We start from the raw sequence: 17,174 nt of genomic DNA, 5'->3' as shown, positions 1-17,174 counted from the left end.
ATGAAGGGAAAGTTTCCAGTTTCTCTTCCCCATTCAGTTACCCTGAACAATGGGTGGATTGGTGTCTGCTGAGATTAGGAGTGTTTCTGCCTTGAAGTTCCTTAAATTAACTTGTCCTTATGGCTTGAATCTAAGATATCTTAAAATGCAAAAATGAAAAACAAACTTGAGATCTGATGTGTTTTGGAACACATACAGTTTTGTGAAGTAATCTCTCTCCCTCTCTCTCTCTCTCTCTCTCTCTCTCTCTCTCTCTCTCTCTCTCTCTCACACACACACACACACACACACACACACACGAGTGCGCAACAGTAATGACAGATTACAGAGAACAATTATGCTTTGTCTCCCATCTCCCATCACATGGAGTTCCATATTGCTAACACATCTGCTGGTACTTGTGGAGAAACATTAAGTAACTAAAACTCCCTGTAGTCTGTTTTCTGAAAAGAGAAGGTTCCAGCATCAATTTGTAGTTTCACAACTTGCTATTGAAAACCAGGATGGGTTGAGAGGAAGTTGGAGATCACGTTCCTCTCCCTGGAAATTACTTTTCCAGCTACAGAACAGCTTGGATTTTTTTCCTTTGTCAACTGGAAGAAAACAGGCACTCCATCTGCATCTTTCTTCTTTAAAATTTACTATGAATGCTTTAAGAAGTTCTTACGTACAGCTGCCGCCCCACATGTGTGTTCTTTGGCATCCAGCAGATTCGAGTTTCTACTATATAAAGTACCAATAAGGGGGAACAACCCAAAGGGAATGAAACCAATGTGCAAAACATTTGACCACAGTAGGAAAAAAAAAACCCTACTGGCATTCCATGCTAAATTCCAAATCCACCCTTCATGTTGGAACTGAACACATTCCTGGAGAAAACAGTTATGAAATTTTTTTTTAAAATGTTGCAATTGCTCCAACTACTTGGAAGATAACATCTCGTAAATTCCCTTTTGCCTTGTCAAGATCAGTATATTCACCTTATGTGAAAAAGGTTCATGCTTAAGCCAGTACGTATGCTTCACTGAAACAAATCTAAATAGTTCATTTGTCAATGGTCCGCTACAAAGAAGAAAGAATTGTTCTGGCTGAGGGATCTGAAAGTGACAAGCCAACTTCAATTTGACTGAAATGTCTGTCTGAAATTTCTGAAATGTCTTGAGGAAAAGGCAATTGCTGTGCCTTCCCCATTTAGTGGCCTCTATTCAAGCAACAGAGCATTCATCTTTAAATCAGTTTAAAATAAGGTTTGTATATTTTTTAAATGAGCTTTTGATTTCTGCATTTGTTGTAGAAGCCAAATCAATACTCATTATTCTCCAACTGCAGCAAACACATACCTCTTCCGGGACTTGACAAGAGAACAGACTGTTTCTGTTAAACAGCATCTTACATTTTGATAAAAATATATAGTCATCAACAAAGTAGCAAATGAAATTAAGCAAATAAGTGAGTTATGATCAATCTTATTAATATGGTTTAGTCCCAATGCTTAGAATGAAAAAGCTCTATGCTGCCCACTTAGATTGGACCAGTTGATTCTTCAATTTTAGCACTACCATTCAGTTAAAGTTCTGATATTACTTAGTGCAATATGCAGTGAGATCCTTTTACTTGAGAATAGCTTTCCCCAACCTCCTGCCATCCAGACCTATCTGGGATGATTTGTTGGAAGTCAAAAGCAAAGTAATGGAACTAGAAATTCTCAAGAATTAAAACAGCAAAATTATAAAGTATACCTTTTTTCTGCAGAGTTGACTGCTCTGAGCCTTCAACATGAATTGAGCCACAAATCCATATAAAAAGCTATTCAAGCAGCTGAATGCTGTGAGTACATCTATCACCGCAATTCTATTCTGATTATGTTGATAGAACTTGCTCAATGTGAGCAATATGGAGCATTCAAGGAATGGAAACCATTTATTGGCAATATGCCCAGATGGGAAGACGGAATAGGATATTTTTGCAAAGAAAATGCATATCTTTTGAGTTCCATAGAGAAAACAATCAGGACAAGAAAGAAGTAATTACAACAGTAGGAGATAAATGAAATTAAAAAATGATCCATTTGTTATCTCTGTTTAAATAAATAAATTGCTTAAACCTTGATAAACCTCAGGAGTTGGGGTAGTAAATACTATGGGCAAGCTATTAAAGGTAATTTCCATTGGTTTCTCCATGAAGCACTAAATGCCACTGCAAGCTGGCACGAAAGAAGTAAAGTAAAATAGATGGTGAACACTAGTCCACAGGAGCTTTTTATATAAGAATTATTGTAGACTTTTATTACTTGTTGGATAGTGTAGGCTTAGAAGTTTTAAAATTGGACTTTACTGATGTTTGTATAATTATATCTAGTGAATAATCAACAAAATCTGGGCCATGTCTTTGCTGTTAGATTCAACTGTGACACAAGAGTCTTATCTTAGAGGTGCACTTCAGAATAACTTCTGTAAAGAAATGTGTGTAAAATGTGCCATCGGAATTGAAAATCCAAATGGTTTCAGCTAGGAAGGGTTTCCATGCCAGACCTGGAGTGCCAGTAACTTCTGATTTAAAAAATTCAAAGTGCACAATGCTAAAAATACGCCTGTTCCAGTCTGGGCTCCAGAATCATATAAAGACTAAGTAAAATGCCTCCCACTTGATTGATTCATGTAGAGTAATTCAACTATCAGAATATTTCTTTATAATTTTAATTTTTAAAACAGTATCTCCATTTAAGTGTCATGTACATGCATGTATGCATGCTGATTAAAGAATTTGAATATAGCAGTCTTACTGATCTGGAGGCAGAGAAAACACATCCCACAGTAGAACTGAGAAAACCAGCATTCATTGTTGTTTTCCTTCCCTTTTCTGGGATTCTTTATATTTCCCCCTTTGATAATTTCCTTCCCATTGAAACCAATGGGAAAAATTCATGTAGCACTGCTCCAGGGCTGATATATATATTCCTCCCCATTCCCATGTTAAGAGCATGTCTCCCAATCCCCCCATTACATGCTTCCTGGTCTGCCCCATTTTGTGGTTATAAACATCAGAAAAGTTGTACCCTTGTAGAGTCCATCTGGTATTACTTAATGATTTGCGTGAACTAGCAAGATCAAATACTCAGGTCTGAACTGTTCCTTCAAAATATTCAAGTACAGCCAGATAGAATATAATGGGTACATTTTCATGACATGTTAACAAACCCTGGTATTTAGCCACAGTGGGCTAGTTGTCATGCAAACAACCCATGATGAATCCAACAAATGATCACGCTCCAGGAGACACCACAGGAGCACTGAATCCCAATCTCTGCCATGTTCATGAGCTGTTAATTGCTTGCCATGGCTTCCCAGCCCCCGCACTCTTTCCCCTCAGAGACTTCCATTTTGACAGCTACCAGCAGCCTGTTCAAACTCCCTCAGCAGTATCTTCAAAGCTATGCCCATGGTTATCAACACTTAAAAAACCTTTTGCTAAAAAAAAAGTACCAAGTAACTGTTTTTATTACTTTCTTTTTGGGATCAGTTGTGCAACTTTGAGGATTTGAAGCCCAAAGGGCAGCAGGTACCAAACCTGGATATTGCCCAGAAGAGGCTGCAAATGCATTTCTTCCCCTTGATTACACTTGACATGCATTTTTGTTTCTTCCTTTGCCTGCTCCCTCCCTGTATTCCAAATTCTTTCAAAGTGCCACAGTTCTGGCATGAACAGTGGCTGTTTTATCACTTTTTACCTGCCGCTTCTGTATCCTGGCAAAACAACCCAGGAACATCACACAGTTCGTGGTTCACACATCATGACAACATATGGCTTAAATAACCCAGAGTTCTCAATCAAAAAACAAATCATAGGTTCTCTTTCTGGATTGTTCATTGCTAACAAGCTATAGTTTGTGCAGTTGGGTTTGCATATCTGCCTAAACTGTAAAACTTTGACTATCAATTCTCTTGAGGTATCAAAACTGCCTCTCCTTTAAATTCTTAAAAACCTGCAGCATGCCAGTATTTCTGACAATTCAGTTAGAATTATGCAAACACCATAGCAACCTGAACACAGGTCATGTAAGACTCAAGGGGAATCTTGAATGAACAGTGAAGCACAATAGAAATCAGCACTAAAAACCAGGTTGGCCACTTTGGATAATTGAAATCCAACCATCTGTTCATGGGTCTTCTCAATCGGGGGGAGGGGGGGTTGCAACACAGAAACAAAGCAAGTCAGAAGGGGCCTCCTGGGCCATCCAGTCTGGCCCTCAGCTCCAGCCAGCTCCACTCATGTAACCCCCAATGTGTGGTTGTCCAGCCTATCCTTGAACACCCTGACTGATGGGGCCTCAACCACCGCCCTTGAAAGCCCATTCCCTACCCTTGTAGTCCTAACTGTCAGGAAGTGCTTCATGACGAATACTGATTGAACAGATACTGTGGTATTCTGTATAATCTCAGTAACTTTTACTAAACAATCCTTAAATCAGCTAAACCAATTCAGCAAATTGAACATTGACACCCACACAGATCTTCATCATCTTCACTGTCAACTTTGTGTTAGGCTTTAAGGCATCACAGGAGTCTTTGTCATCTTTTCCACAAATGGTTGCACTTTGCGGGGTCTCAGCAAACTTCTGGCTTCAAAACGTTCATCCAGCTGGTTAAATAAAGGAATCACAAATGCTGTGAAATGTTTACAGCTGAGTGCAGCGTCGAATAGGACGTTAGGCACACCCATGTGTTCCTAGTAAGCTAGCCCATAGTAAGGTGGCTGTAATAGTGAGCCCCTAGGCTTAGAGACGGCACAAGCTGTTCAATACTAATAGCTAAGAGTATGGGTTGACAAAATAGGGAATTTGAAAATGTAAAAGCACTGGACCATTGTGCTGGGAAAGGAATGATAGTCTTTGATTGTAACAAATTCCATTTTGGCTTGCCGTGGGACAGAGGCGGCAGCAGGCATGTGGGGGCACTCAGCACTGCCCCCTCCCACAAATACACCAGAACTTCTTATGAGATCTGTCAGCAAGTTCATTGCCTCAGACAAAAGTGCTGCACGGAAGCCCCTCCACCAACAAAAATATTGCAGAAAAATCAGAATGGAGGGCCCTGAAATTAGGATATCAACTGTAAAAGTAATACTGGAACCCAAAACATTTTTACCTGAAACAGTAAATGGCTGACCGGTTCTCTCTAAGCTGGCCCAGAGACCTGCTCCTTAACCCATTCCTGGAGCAGTTGGTGAGCTATGGCTTGCTTAGGTGGCACCCAAAAGGAAAGGCTTTCATCTTTTCCTTTGGACAACTTTGGTTCCCTTCCGAGGGCCTCTACCACCTCCTCAAGGCTAAACCACTTGGCAGCTTCAAGCTCCTGTCTGTTGATGCTAATCTGAAAAAATGATTTAAAATCAAATCAAAACAACAAAGCAAAAACTGCAGCATCCCAGTGAGAGCTAATATAGTGCTGTGGCTAAGACTGAGCTGTGAGACAATTCTCAAGTCCCGATCTCACTTCACACAAATCCCTGGATAGCCAGGCAATGCACAATTGTCTTTGCTCCTTTCCCCTTATGTAACATAGGAATAATGCCATCAAGCAATCTTAGAGAACCACTGAATGGACCTAAAACTATTCTCAGTTGTTTTAAATTCAACCACAAAGAAGAGCAAGGGTTACTCATAAAAAATCTTACATTTAGATAACTAAGGCAACTAAGTTTGGCTTAATAGCTCCTAGACCAAGGGTGACCCCAACCGTTTCCCCACAAACGCTGTTTATTTGATTTTCTGTTTTTTTATGCATTTGTCCTTTATTCTAAAAGGTTGAAATGCTTCTACTGTGGCTTAGTTACTGGCAGGAAGAAGTGCCTGTTGCCTTTGATCATGATGCTTTGGTCCTTGGCTCTGCTCACCATGGGAATACCACACCCAAGCATGTCTCCAAATGGAATACTGCCCTTTTGCTGAAGGGATCTTTGCTTTTGTCCTAAACCAAGATGAATGACCCAAGGAAAAGGATTTTCCTTACCTTGCTCCGTTCTGGATGCACCAAGGCATGACAAGCTATCATAAGGGAGCTGTTTGGGAATGGCCAGTGCTGAGAAGCAGAATACCACAGAGACTCCACTTCCAGCCCCACTTCTTCAGCTACTTCCCGTCGGACTGTCTCTTCCACAGACTCACCTAGGAGCAGAAAGCAATGAGATCCTGTGAGAAGGCAGTCAAGATTTCTTTTGAGTAAGCACAAAAGAGTGTTGATGACATAAGAAATGGAAGATTACAAACCCTTTCGGGAATTTAACAGAGTTAATGTTAGATTTGCTCGTTACTCAATTGACCAGTGAAATGTTGGCAGGTGGCGGATTCATTCATTCATTTTATTGCCATAGTCAAATATTCTGTGAAGCTTGAAGAATTAGCCTGTCATCTTTTTCACACAACTGCCTTTAAAAAATAGTTAGCCAGTAGTTGCTGTCACTCTGCTTCTTAATTTCATTTTTTTTAACAGCAGAGCCAGCCTACACTGAGCATGAGAGAACTACTTTCTGACTGCTCATCTGCTTTTGCTTTGCAAAGCAACCCACAAATGAGCTCCTTCATGGCGAGTTTTCTGAGACATCCAAACTCACATTGTTAAGGGGGAAGCAACCCAGTGTTTTAGCCCAACAAGAAACCACGGGTTGATGTGGAGTTGTTTCCCCCTCAGCAGCCAAGAGGACTGGGTTCAGGTGCCATAGTGAACAACTCAATGGGGCATCCCTGGGTTCTTCCAAATAAAAGTGGAAGAGGGTGGTGAACAGTCAGGAGCAAGTGCTCCCATGCCTATGCTGAAAGAGCCCATGGATAGCAAATCATGGATTGGTTCAGCATCCACATTGGATCTAAGTTAAAGAACTGAAAGTTCTAACTGTAAACTAGGGGAGAACAACATTTAGTCTACAATTCTATATATATTTACCTGTGAATAAGTCCAGTTGAATTCAGTGGGACTTAATTCTGAGTAAACGTGCTTAGGATGGCACTGTTGGAGTGCCATCCTATGCCCCTTGTCCTCACAGCTGGATCCACCACTCGTGTGCTTACAGCTGCTGTGTCTCACACCAACCAATTTTCAGGGGGAGGGGACACCAGTAGGAGTCAAAGTGGCCCCTTCAGAAAAAGCTCACTCCCTTTCTCATTCCTGGCACCTCCTTTGCAATCTCAGAGAGGGAGCTAGCATGGTTCTTCCGGTGGTGGCTGCAAGGGGGGTGAAGCCAGGGGCTCAGCCTTTGGAGTCCCATCATTCAAGTGCTGTGCATACAAATGTGGAACATGGTGTCACATGTGTCTTCCTTACCCACATCACAGAAGCCAGAAAGAGCACTGTACATCCCTTTAGGAAATGATGCTTGCCGTATCAGAAGGCATCGGCTCCCATCAGAAACCAGAGTAATAACCACTGGAGACATCTGAAAATACAGCAAGGCAGAGTTCAGACCAGTAGATTAAAGGACAACGCTGCAATTCAAGCAGGAACTTGAGAAGTTTAAATGATGTTTAGAATGGCGCCAACTTAATTTTTTTCTGGCTCTTATGGGTAAATCATAGAGAAAAATCACAATGGCCAGAACGCAGGATCCTATTACAGACTGTGATACCACCCATGCAAAAATAAAAACAGCAGCAGCAAACCCAAGGATCAACTAGCTGTGATGACAGAGGTATACAAATGCATCTTCCTATCTCTAAAGCTTTTCAAATAGTAACCATGGAGTTACTGATTTGGATCCAAAGAAAAGTACGAGAGAGGGGAGTTAGCCCATCCCATCTTCCCAATGACCATTTCCTGCCTGATGACGCCTGAATTTTGCCCTGCTAGTTTTGTCCATTTTACCCAACTGAGGAAAAATGGCAGCTTCAGCAAAGTAATTGTCATCAGGAAACAATCTTCTCTGTGGAAGAGAAAAGGTTAACCGCTCTCCCACATGGTCACAATCTGCCCTTATTTGTTTCCTGCTTTATTTCATGCAGAATAAATTGAAGGAGTGAAAGACAGACAACCCTTTACTTTCTTCACAGTATTCTGAATCTAATGAAAAACCAAATCATTTCCTCTCCTCCTACCCTTGCTCCCCTAGGGGGTCCCACGATCAGCTTGCAGTAATGCCAACAGAAATTTCTTTCTAGCTTTACCAATCCTGGCTTGTTTTCTTTATGGCTCAAGAACAGACTTCCCTAACCAGGTTCTCATGATAAGTTTTGGATTACAACTCTCACTGCCATTTGGCTAAGTCGAGAGGAGTTGCCATCCAAAACATCAGCAGGGACTTCAGTTGAGGAAGACCATTTATGAAGTATGTCTCTTTCCTTTCAGGTGCCCACCTGTGGGTAATAGATGATGCCACTGTTGTGACAAACACGTTTGCTTCCTGCCAGGTTCTTCGTGGTGGGCTGCCCAGTTTTGCGACAGTACTGATTGTCCTCATGCCAATGAAGGAGTGCTTGGGCCTAAACATATCAATACAGTGAGTCAGATTTTGAAGAAGTGTGTGGAATATTTGTAAAGGAATGTTAACCCCTTTATGAAAATGCCGTCGTTTCCCCTATGAACCACTCATTTTATGTTATCTATTTATTTTTTACATTTGTATGCCACCAACTATTCCAATAAGAACCTCTAAGCAGCTTACAACAATAATCAAAATCACAACTATTAAAACAATAAAATAATCATATAAAGCAGCAGTAATAGAATAATGGCCATTTAAGAATGTAACAAGTGAGGAGAACAACAATATACATCAGTGTTAACTACAATTTAAAACTTGTTATTAAAATATCTGAAAAAGAGAAATGTTTCTGCCTGGTGCCAAAAAGAGAACAATGTTGGCCACAGGTGAATTTCTCTGGGGACCCTGTTCCACAACTGGGGGGCAGCCACTGAGAAGGTCCTTCTATTTGCCATCCCTGAGGGATGACTCTTTTAGAAGAACCTCCTGCCCAGATATTAATGGACAGGTAGGTATATATGGGTGAAGGCAGTCCTTTAGGTAGCCAGGTTTTAAGCAGTTTAGGGGTTTCTATGTTAAAATAATCATTTTTAATTGGTCCTGGGCGTCAAATGGTAACCAATATAATTTGTATAAAACCAGAGCTATGTGGGCCTGCAAAGTACGACCTGCTACTTTATGCACAGCCCAATTTTGGACCAGCTGAATCGCTGGACCATCTTCAAAGCCAGCCCCATGTAAACTGCATTACAGCACATTAACATCTGGATGTTACCAGTGCACGAGTACCTGTGGCCAAGCTCTGTCTATCCAGGTAGGGGCGAGGTTGATATAGTCACCACAGCTGAAGGAAGGTGCCCTGGCTGCCAAATCCACTTGGGCCTCTGGAGGTAGTCCTGGGTCAAGGAGCACCCCCATGCTATGGACCCTGTCTTTCAGTGGGAGTGCAACTCCTTCCAGGGCAGGATAATGGCCCTCCAACCAGTCAGACAAGCCATCTACCAACAGCACTTCCATCTTTTCTGGATTGAGTTTCAGTTTATTGACCTTCATCCAGTCCATTACTGAGCTCAGACCCAGGTTCAGCACAGAGACCACCTCAAATGGATTGAATGTAAATGAAAGGAAGAGCTGGGGATCATCAGCATACTGCTGACTCCTTGGCCCAGACCTTCTAATGACCGCTCTCAACAGTTTCATGTAGAGGTTAAACAGTATGGGGGATAGTACAGAACTCTGTGGAACCCCATGACGTAACCACCACTCAAGTTGTGGAGCTCACATGATTGGAGCAATATACAAGTTAATACTTGACATGAGCAGTCTCAGTGCTTGTGTTGCAAAAATCATACCGTAGAAATCAAAGCTGCATCTTCCTTTTCTAACTGGAAGAAAGCTTTCTGTAATTTGGTAAATGTTCCATTGAGTTCAGATTCAATGGCAGATCTCTCCAAGGATCCTGGAATTCAATAAATCTGCAGGAATCAGACAACTTGGTTATTACCCCCACCCCACACCCTTTTCTCATAGCAATAGTACCACTGATGACAACCTAAAACTGATAGTAATTGAAATATAAGACTGAGTGTTCAAATGGGTGTTTACAGAACCCTTTCAACTTGTTTATTCTAGGATTTTAAAACTGGGGTCTGCTTAGCTTGTGGAACCAGTAAGACTCCTGGAGATCATATTAATGCCTTGGGAAACACACTCTTTACTAATGAAAGCTCCAGTTAATGGTCCACAGTAGCTAGAGAAAGGGCAGATACTATTCTGGAAATAGACATGACTCTACTCCCCACTGCAGATGTGGTAAACAAGGAGTTTTTGTTTAAAAGAGACAGCAGACTGGCAGCTTTAGACATAGACTAAGGACAGAGCCAGATGGATTTTAGGACCATAGAGAAAAGGAACATCACCTTGATGTCTTTGGAGGTCTTAGGTGAGAGCAGTGGAGTGTTAAAACTGTACCTCTGCTCATCCTGTATGTTTGTAAATAAATGCAAAAAATGGAGACTGTTGTAAGCCCCCGTTACCTCCTTCCAAAGGAAACCAACTTCCCATCTCCCAACAATGGTGTGGTGTTCATATGACAATATATTGCTATAAAATGAAATAGTTAAAACTGATTTTAGAGAAAGGCACAGGTGGGAAAACAAGATTCCAAGATCTCATTCAAACTCTGGGTTGTTCATTGCTCAACAGCCCCGAGTTCCAAGTCTGGATATCACGATAAACAACCCAGGATCAGAGTGTTCTTGGTTTGTTTACTGCAGGTGGCCAGGAACCTGCACACATGTCCACTATCCTCATCCATGGCTACCCAGGGTTCATTTAATCCTGGGGTGACATGATACATAATGGGGCAAAAACCCCAGCTTCACCATGGATTAATGGTGATCTGATCAATATATATGATGTAGCTGAATTTGGAACACTATACAGTTCTTCTTGGGTTTAAAGCAAGATAGTAATAAGCATACACAAAGTATAATTCTAACCTAGATCCAGAGCAAAGTACGGCGTACACTCCTCTGAACAGCCGATCACGATGGAATCCTCTATCCTCTCTTCACTCTCTCTGTACTTCCCAAAAAGCCTTTTGATTTCTGAAAAACAGAAGCACACAGGGAGGGAATGTTTAAAAAGGTATAGTAACATAACAGTGTGACTCCTGTTTAAAATGTTTACAATCATGGACTGAAGAAAAGAGAAGTTTTTTGGGCAGAATTTCAACACAAAAACTAAACTGGAATGAAATTAGTTTCACAACAACAGCTTTCTAAAGGAACACAGAAATTGGAGATTGAAAGAATCCTGAGGCTTCTCTTTGTTAAAAAAAATCTCTACCCCATCCATTCTTTATTCCCCTATCTGCCACTCAAAACTGCTGTTCTCCCAAGCTTCTGGTGAGCAGGCAACAACAGCATCGTTAGCACCTTATAGATATGGGACCTCTTATGAAAAGGAAGTATCCATTAGTCTCAGAACATTATTAGCATAGTGGAGAAACTTACTACCTGCTGTATTTATCTTTGGGGTCCAAAATGTTTTCCCTTTTTGTTGCACGAAGGGACAGAAGTTGTGAAACAGGAAGAAATCACCTGAGTTATAGGCTTCCCGACAAGCATTATCATCTTCTTTTAGCTGAAACATGTACCTGCAGATGGGAATTGATCAGAAGGAACACTGCATAACTGAAACCTAACATCCAGTCCTGTGTATCTGTTCTTAAAGAACTTTCTCCTTGATAAGCGAGTTTAGCACTACAGCAAAACAGTACAATACTGTGCACCTCTACTCAGAAGTAAGGCCCATCTACTTTATGGGGCCTTACTCTTGAGTACATGGGTACAGAACTGCAGCCTAAGGCAAGAGTGGACAGAAGGTAAGTTACCAGATTGTTTAGGACTTCAGCATCCATCAACACCCATCAAAATGCCGGTGGTCAAGAATGGTGGGAGCTGCAGTCCAGTCCTATAAGCCATATCCTGGATGACTGGAAATCCTTCGAGGTTTCTAATCATACATTCTAGCAGAGAAGGAGCAGAAGGGGCAATTTTCAGCTTCCTTCACTTGTCACTAGAAGGAGCTTTTAGCAATGGCACTTTGGAGAGGAAGAGCCTCCCCTCCCACTGAAACACCCCTTTCTCCCTCTCCCAGGTTGTTTTTTCTACCTCTCCTTGCCAACACAGCTCTCTCTGCTCTGGCCCAATGGGTGAGATAGGGGGTTGGATCTCCAACTTCCCCTCTCCAAACCTGTATAAGGTCACTTTTCATGTCCAGTCTGTACAAAGGAGAAACACTAGATGCAAAATGAGAACATCTCTTAAGTTGTTCTGTAGCACTGATGGGAACTGGAGCACTGATGAGAGCCAGCTGAAACATTCTCAGCTTAATTATAAATCCAAACCAAATCTATTTTAGGCTGAGATAATTCAACCAGACATTGTAACATAAAGCTGGCAGATTTTTCAGGGAAAGCAGATGCAAATCGATTTTCATATGACCGATGACTGTTCAAATAGCATTTGTTGCCATGTGAGAAATGGGACTGGACTAAAGTAAATTGAGTGCAAGAATTATCTTCATCCCAGCATATTAAAGATACATTGGCAGGGACAGACAATCCAATAATCCACACTCAAGAGTTGCATATGGATAATGTGTGGGTTGCTGCTGAACCATGGATTGTGTTGTCTGAAACCAGTTGCACTAACAAGCCATGGCTTGTTAACTGCAAGCAACCCATGAACAGAACCCATGGTTTGTTGGGTAGTAAGTTTGGTTTTTCCCCATGATTTGTTATCTTGGTTGGGTAGAGACAACACAATAACCAATATTTCAGTGACAACCCATGGTTTAACAACAACATACAGTCAGCCCGTACACAACCTTTGAGCATGAGGGTTGACTGAACTGAACTACTGTCTAGATTTTGGGAGAGCAATCAGCAAGCCTGACATTCTATTTTAGCAGCTGCTCCTTGTTTTAGTAGTATTTCAACAATGGTCAAAATTTGCAATGAAAACTATGGAAACTGTTAATTGAAACAGTAAGTAGCAAAGCAGGGAAGCATTACCATGATACAGGATTAATTCTTAATTTATCCTATTACGGAGTAATATTAATTAAAATAATTAATTAAATTATTCTCAAACCTATTTGAGAATATTGGATTTAATAGAGCTAAGCCCCAAACTTCCCAAGGGTTAAGAACTGACCTCATTCTTTTGACATAAGTTGAATGGAACCTGTCATACAGTGAAGAAGTTCTTCTATATCCAATTCGACACAAAAAAGCTATTACCATCTTGTGTAACACAGCTTAAAAAACAAGAGCAAGAACATATTCAATGCAACAAATAGCTACAATTTTTATTTATTTATTTATTTTTCGATTTATATCCTGCCTTTTTCCTACAAAGGGCTCAAGGCAGCTTACATCTCCTCCTCCATCTTATCCCCACAACAACAACCCTGTGAGGTAGGTTGGGCTGAAAGTCTGTGACTGGCCCAAAGTCACCCAGTTCGCTCCATGGCTGAGCGGGGACTCGAACCCAGATCATCTGAGTCCCAGTCCCATGCTCTTAACCACTACACCACACTGGCTTTACATGAGCTTGGCTTTACATTTCCAAATTTTCCAACACTATTATTACAGAAATTGTTTCATCCAGAGGAGATAGAAGATAATAACATAAGAAATGTAACGATATTTGCAAATATTTCCTAGAATATTTGAAAGATGGCTCAAGAAATTTTTGCAGAAGCTCCAGCTGAGTTAATTTTTCTTCCACAGACATGCATGTGTATCTTTTCGGCCTGTTTTTAATGCTTGTTTTAGCTTTTATGATTTCACCATTTATGTATTAGTTTTTCTTTAACTGAAAGCTACCCAGAGGACCTTTAAGAGGGGCTTTTAAGATCCGGAGTGAGACCCCTAAACCAAATTAGAGTGAAACAGGGAGAGGCAGGGAGATGCTGCTGCTAGATATGGATCTAAAGAAATTCTGGTTTTGCCCTTACTCCTCTGTAAGGGGCATGTTTACTTCGAAAAAAATCCCATTACAATCAATGAGGTAAACCTTGCTATCTGTTTAGGACTGCAGTCTGAACATACTGTTTTTAAAAATCAAAATGCAAAGCCCTCCAGGGCTAAAAAGTGAAGCATAACTTTTATTTTGAACTATTACTATAATGCAACCGCTTTAACAAGTGTGCAGAGCAGCTTTTCTATAATAAGCATGCAAAGAAAAACCTTCAGCTGTATGCTACAGTGGATGGGAAACTGCACCCAGGAAATAATTTTTGGTTGGAAAAGAATAGATGTCGAAGAGACACACACCCCAGCCTCTTTTCACCTGTAAAAATGTTAGAGCACGTGACTCTGCTTCTGAATGGGCAAGAAAGAGAGTTAAGTTATATGTATTTGACCATGTGGGCTAGTCCACGGAACTTGAGCCAAAACAAATGTTTGCCGTTCCCCAAGACTCTTTTCGTCGCGTAATTTCCAAATGCCAAATGCAACGGGCTCCATAAACGTGACCTCCATCGCGATCAATACCGGGGGTGGGGTAAGGACAGGGCTCGAAAGCGCAGGCCCACTAAGCTGCCTATCATTTTTAAATCCTTCGGGACTTTGGCATAAATCAAGAAAGACAAACGTACTCTTTTCACTTACTGTTCCCAAAAGCTCAGTCAGCAAGCCCCTCTGCAGCGACCACGACGTATTTTCATGAAAAGTGCTCTGCTTTGTCCATGAATCCAAAGTCTACTGCGCATAATCCTTTGCGTCCAAAGGGCTTCTGGGAAGCGTAGTTTCATCAGTTTTTTTAAAAAGTAAAACAGGCTACAAGTGCCTGTACCTGCAAGGTTTCTAACCTGCTAAGGAGGCTGGGATCTGAGTAGCTCTTTCCTGACTTTTCTGATTAAAGCGGGAGAGAAATTAGTAGGAAATTACATAAATTGAAATCTCAGAATATAATTGGGTTTTATAGAAACATCTGTTTAGCTGCAGAGGAAAACAGGACACTGGACTAGACATAGAATTGATGGGCTTCTTCCCTTATCCCTTTAGGGTCTGAGATTCTGCAGCTCTTCCCTTAAGGTTTCCTGCTAAGGCATCCTGCTTTGTAGGATGGGATGGAGTCTAGAAATGAGATTCTGGGCTGCCCCCTGAGAGGTTTTGATCTTGTTTCCAAGTGGTTCACTAGGAGCGTTCAAAGGCGCTGTCTTGGTATTTTGAACAAGAACAGAACAAATATTTGCTGTTGAAAGCAACCTTTCCAGTAAGCTGTGTTAGTAACTTTATGGGTGAGCTCAGACTAAAGCTCAGTCTGTCTTTCTGCTGAGCAAGCTGGACATTTCCTTCATCATGGGTACTACTCTAGCTTTTGTTTTCTTGTAATGAGGAGATTTATGGTAGCCATTTTCTCAGTTAATCTTATTAGCCTAGAGATTAATTTGAAAGTGCTTGCTGTGTTCAAAAAAATCTCATTAGAAACACTCAAGCATAACCTGATGGTGCTGTGTGCATCATTCTAATAAGCACGTCATATCTCCTCAATGGTTCATTTTTTATTTTGAATGAATAAACCTAATTCAATGCTTGGCAACCTTTATTACTATCTTAGAGGACCAAAAGAATAAAAGCATGTCACTACTTTACAATAAAGAGATTTTTGTTTGCATTCATCAACCAGAATGCATACAAATGTCATTCTTGGTCAAAGCCAGAGGGCTATTGCGTGGTACAGGTCAAATAAAAAAAAATGGAAACTGTTCCACTCCAGGCATGTCATGAGAAGGCAAGACTTGCTGGAGCAGACAGTAATGTTAGGGAAAGTTGAAAGGAGAAAGAGAGAGCGAGAGACTATGAGATGGATTGATTCCATAAAAGAATCCACAGCCTTAAAGCAGGGCGGTCATCACCAGAAGTCAGAGATTATTTGACTGAACTTCTTTCATCAACCTTTTGCTCCCTTCACAAACTTTTCTAATGCAATCCTTTTAGCTCTACTTGCTTCTTTAAGATATTAATTTGGAAACTGAAGCTGGATTGAGCCTCTCTCCTGGTCTTCCAGCATGCAATGCAATATAATACGAACATTTGCAATGTGCAAGGTTTGCAGTTTGGAGGACACCAAAACATGGAAGGTGTGTCTCCAAAAAGTGATACGTTTATCTGCAAGCTCTCCCTATGGGAAAGACACCAGGATGAGGAATAGGAAAGATGTGGTTTTGTAACTGCTAGCTTTAGCTTCTGATCATAGTAACAGTTTCCACAACATGCTAAGCCATGGGAGGGAGGCTCAGTATGTCTTTTGAACCCCTTCCCACCACTTCCTGTGGGTGGTTTACAAACTACATAACTACCCGTGGTTTGTAGTGGGGTTTAGTAAATCTTCTGTGGCTTAGCAGGTCATTCAAACCTGGATGACACACTAAACTGTGTTAGACCCAAATAGCTAGAGAGGTTCTTGCTCAGAGGGGCAAAACAGGGCTGCTGCTCTGGAGAAGGGCTCTAGCCAATGACAGCTGGTGAAGTACCCAAGCAGCATTTGGTGTGGTTGTCATGATAGGTTCCCCCGCCACCCTGTGTTTGGAATGCTGGACTTGATTAATATTTGGACTGGTTACCTTTGCTGTAATTAGTGCTGAATTTGTACAGGTCAAGTTTAAGAATACAATTTAAGACACAAGTTTAGCGGAAAAAGGGGCTTACACCTCCAAGTGTTGTAAATTCTTCCTGCCAGGAGTGGGTTGTTGAGCAATCCCCTACCCTCTCACTCTTTTCAGTGTGTTGAATCACCTATGAACAGACCTGTCCATGGTATAATGCCATTGATTATTACAGTGCTTGTCTCTTCCTCCTGTAGTCAGTTGGATGCCATACCCTGTTGACTCCACCAGTGAGAACACAGGAAATTCCACCCCCACCCCAAATTACTAGTCCTAAGGCTCCAAATTACTAGTCCTAAGTACTCTAACATGATACCCAGATGCGCAAATGTGCCCACAGACAACTTCGATTTCCACCAATTTCCCTACTACTTATTTTAGTTCGTAAGCATTTTGTACTTTTTAAGAATGGTGGTGGTGGGGGGGGGGGGGTTGGTGGAAGGCTGGCATGCTACGAAGCAAGCTGCAGCGCTCCCAGCACCATCCCTATCACCAGAAGTGTGACTTTATATTATATAGCT

The 17,174-nt window shown here is 41.3% G+C and overlaps 2 protein-coding genes across 9 annotated transcripts in view; one reads left to right on the top strand and one right to left on the bottom strand.

The window, feature by feature from the left end:
* Positions 1-1,901: 1,901 nt before the first annotated feature.
* NUDT13 (nudix hydrolase 13) lies at positions 1,902-14,742 on the bottom strand. Of its 5 annotated transcripts, none has more exons than XM_044420551.1 (10): positions 14,654-14,742; positions 13,194-13,296; positions 11,487-11,629; positions 10,971-11,078; positions 9,822-9,928; positions 8,342-8,467; positions 7,317-7,428; positions 6,009-6,163; positions 5,145-5,369; positions 1,902-4,638 (listed from the first exon to the last, which is right to left on the bottom strand). In XM_044420551.1, exons 2-9 carry the CDS (start codon positions 13,280-13,282, stop codon positions 5,175-5,177), a joined length of 1,035 nt encoding a protein of 344 aa, XP_044276486.1. In that variant the 5' UTR covers positions 13,283-13,296; positions 14,654-14,742; the 3' UTR covers positions 1,902-4,638; positions 5,145-5,174. The 5 variants fall into 5 exon arrangements, with proteins under 5 accessions (XP_044276486.1, XP_044276490.1, XP_044276487.1 ...); XM_044420555.1 differs by having other exon boundaries at positions 14,641-14,736; XM_044420552.1 differs by having other exon boundaries at positions 11,574-11,629; positions 14,641-14,702.
* The window catches only part of P4HA1 (prolyl 4-hydroxylase subunit alpha 1), a 45,925-nt gene continuing 37,104 nt past the window's right edge, over positions 8,354-17,174 (top strand). For all 4 annotated transcript variants that reach the window (XM_044420550.1, XM_044420547.1, XM_044420546.1 and 1 more), the window contains exon 1: positions 8,354-8,484. The gene's annotated coding sequence lies outside the window, so the exon portion shown is untranslated. The remainder of the gene's footprint in view (positions 8,485-17,174) is intronic.

The sequence above is a fragment of the Varanus komodoensis genome, unplaced genomic scaffold (genome assembly GCF_004798865.1).
Source record: "Varanus komodoensis strain SLA01 unplaced genomic scaffold, ASM479886v1 scaffold11, whole genome shotgun sequence".
Lineage (NCBI taxonomy): Eukaryota > Metazoa > Chordata > Lepidosauria > Squamata > Varanidae > Varanus > Varanus komodoensis.
The sequence above is the reverse complement of the archived record's forward strand: the minus strand, read 5'-3'. Positions and strand labels throughout refer to the sequence as shown.

What these genes read in the sequence shown, in the direction of transcription:
- NUDT13 (XM_044420551.1), bottom strand. Translation starts at nt 13,282, where the DNA reads ATGGTAATAGCTTTTTTGTGTCGAATTGGATATAGAAGAACTTCTTCA. An exon ending in ACTTATGTCAAAAGAATGAG is followed by an intron (nt 11,630 to 13,193) that starts GTCAGTTCTTAA and finishes TCCCATCTGCAG; the next exon opens with GTACATGTTTCAGCTAAAAG. An exon ending in GTACTTTGCTCTGGATCTAG is followed by an intron (nt 9,929 to 10,970) that starts GTTAGAATTATA and finishes ATTGAATTCCAG; the next exon opens with GATCCTTGGAGAGATCTGCC.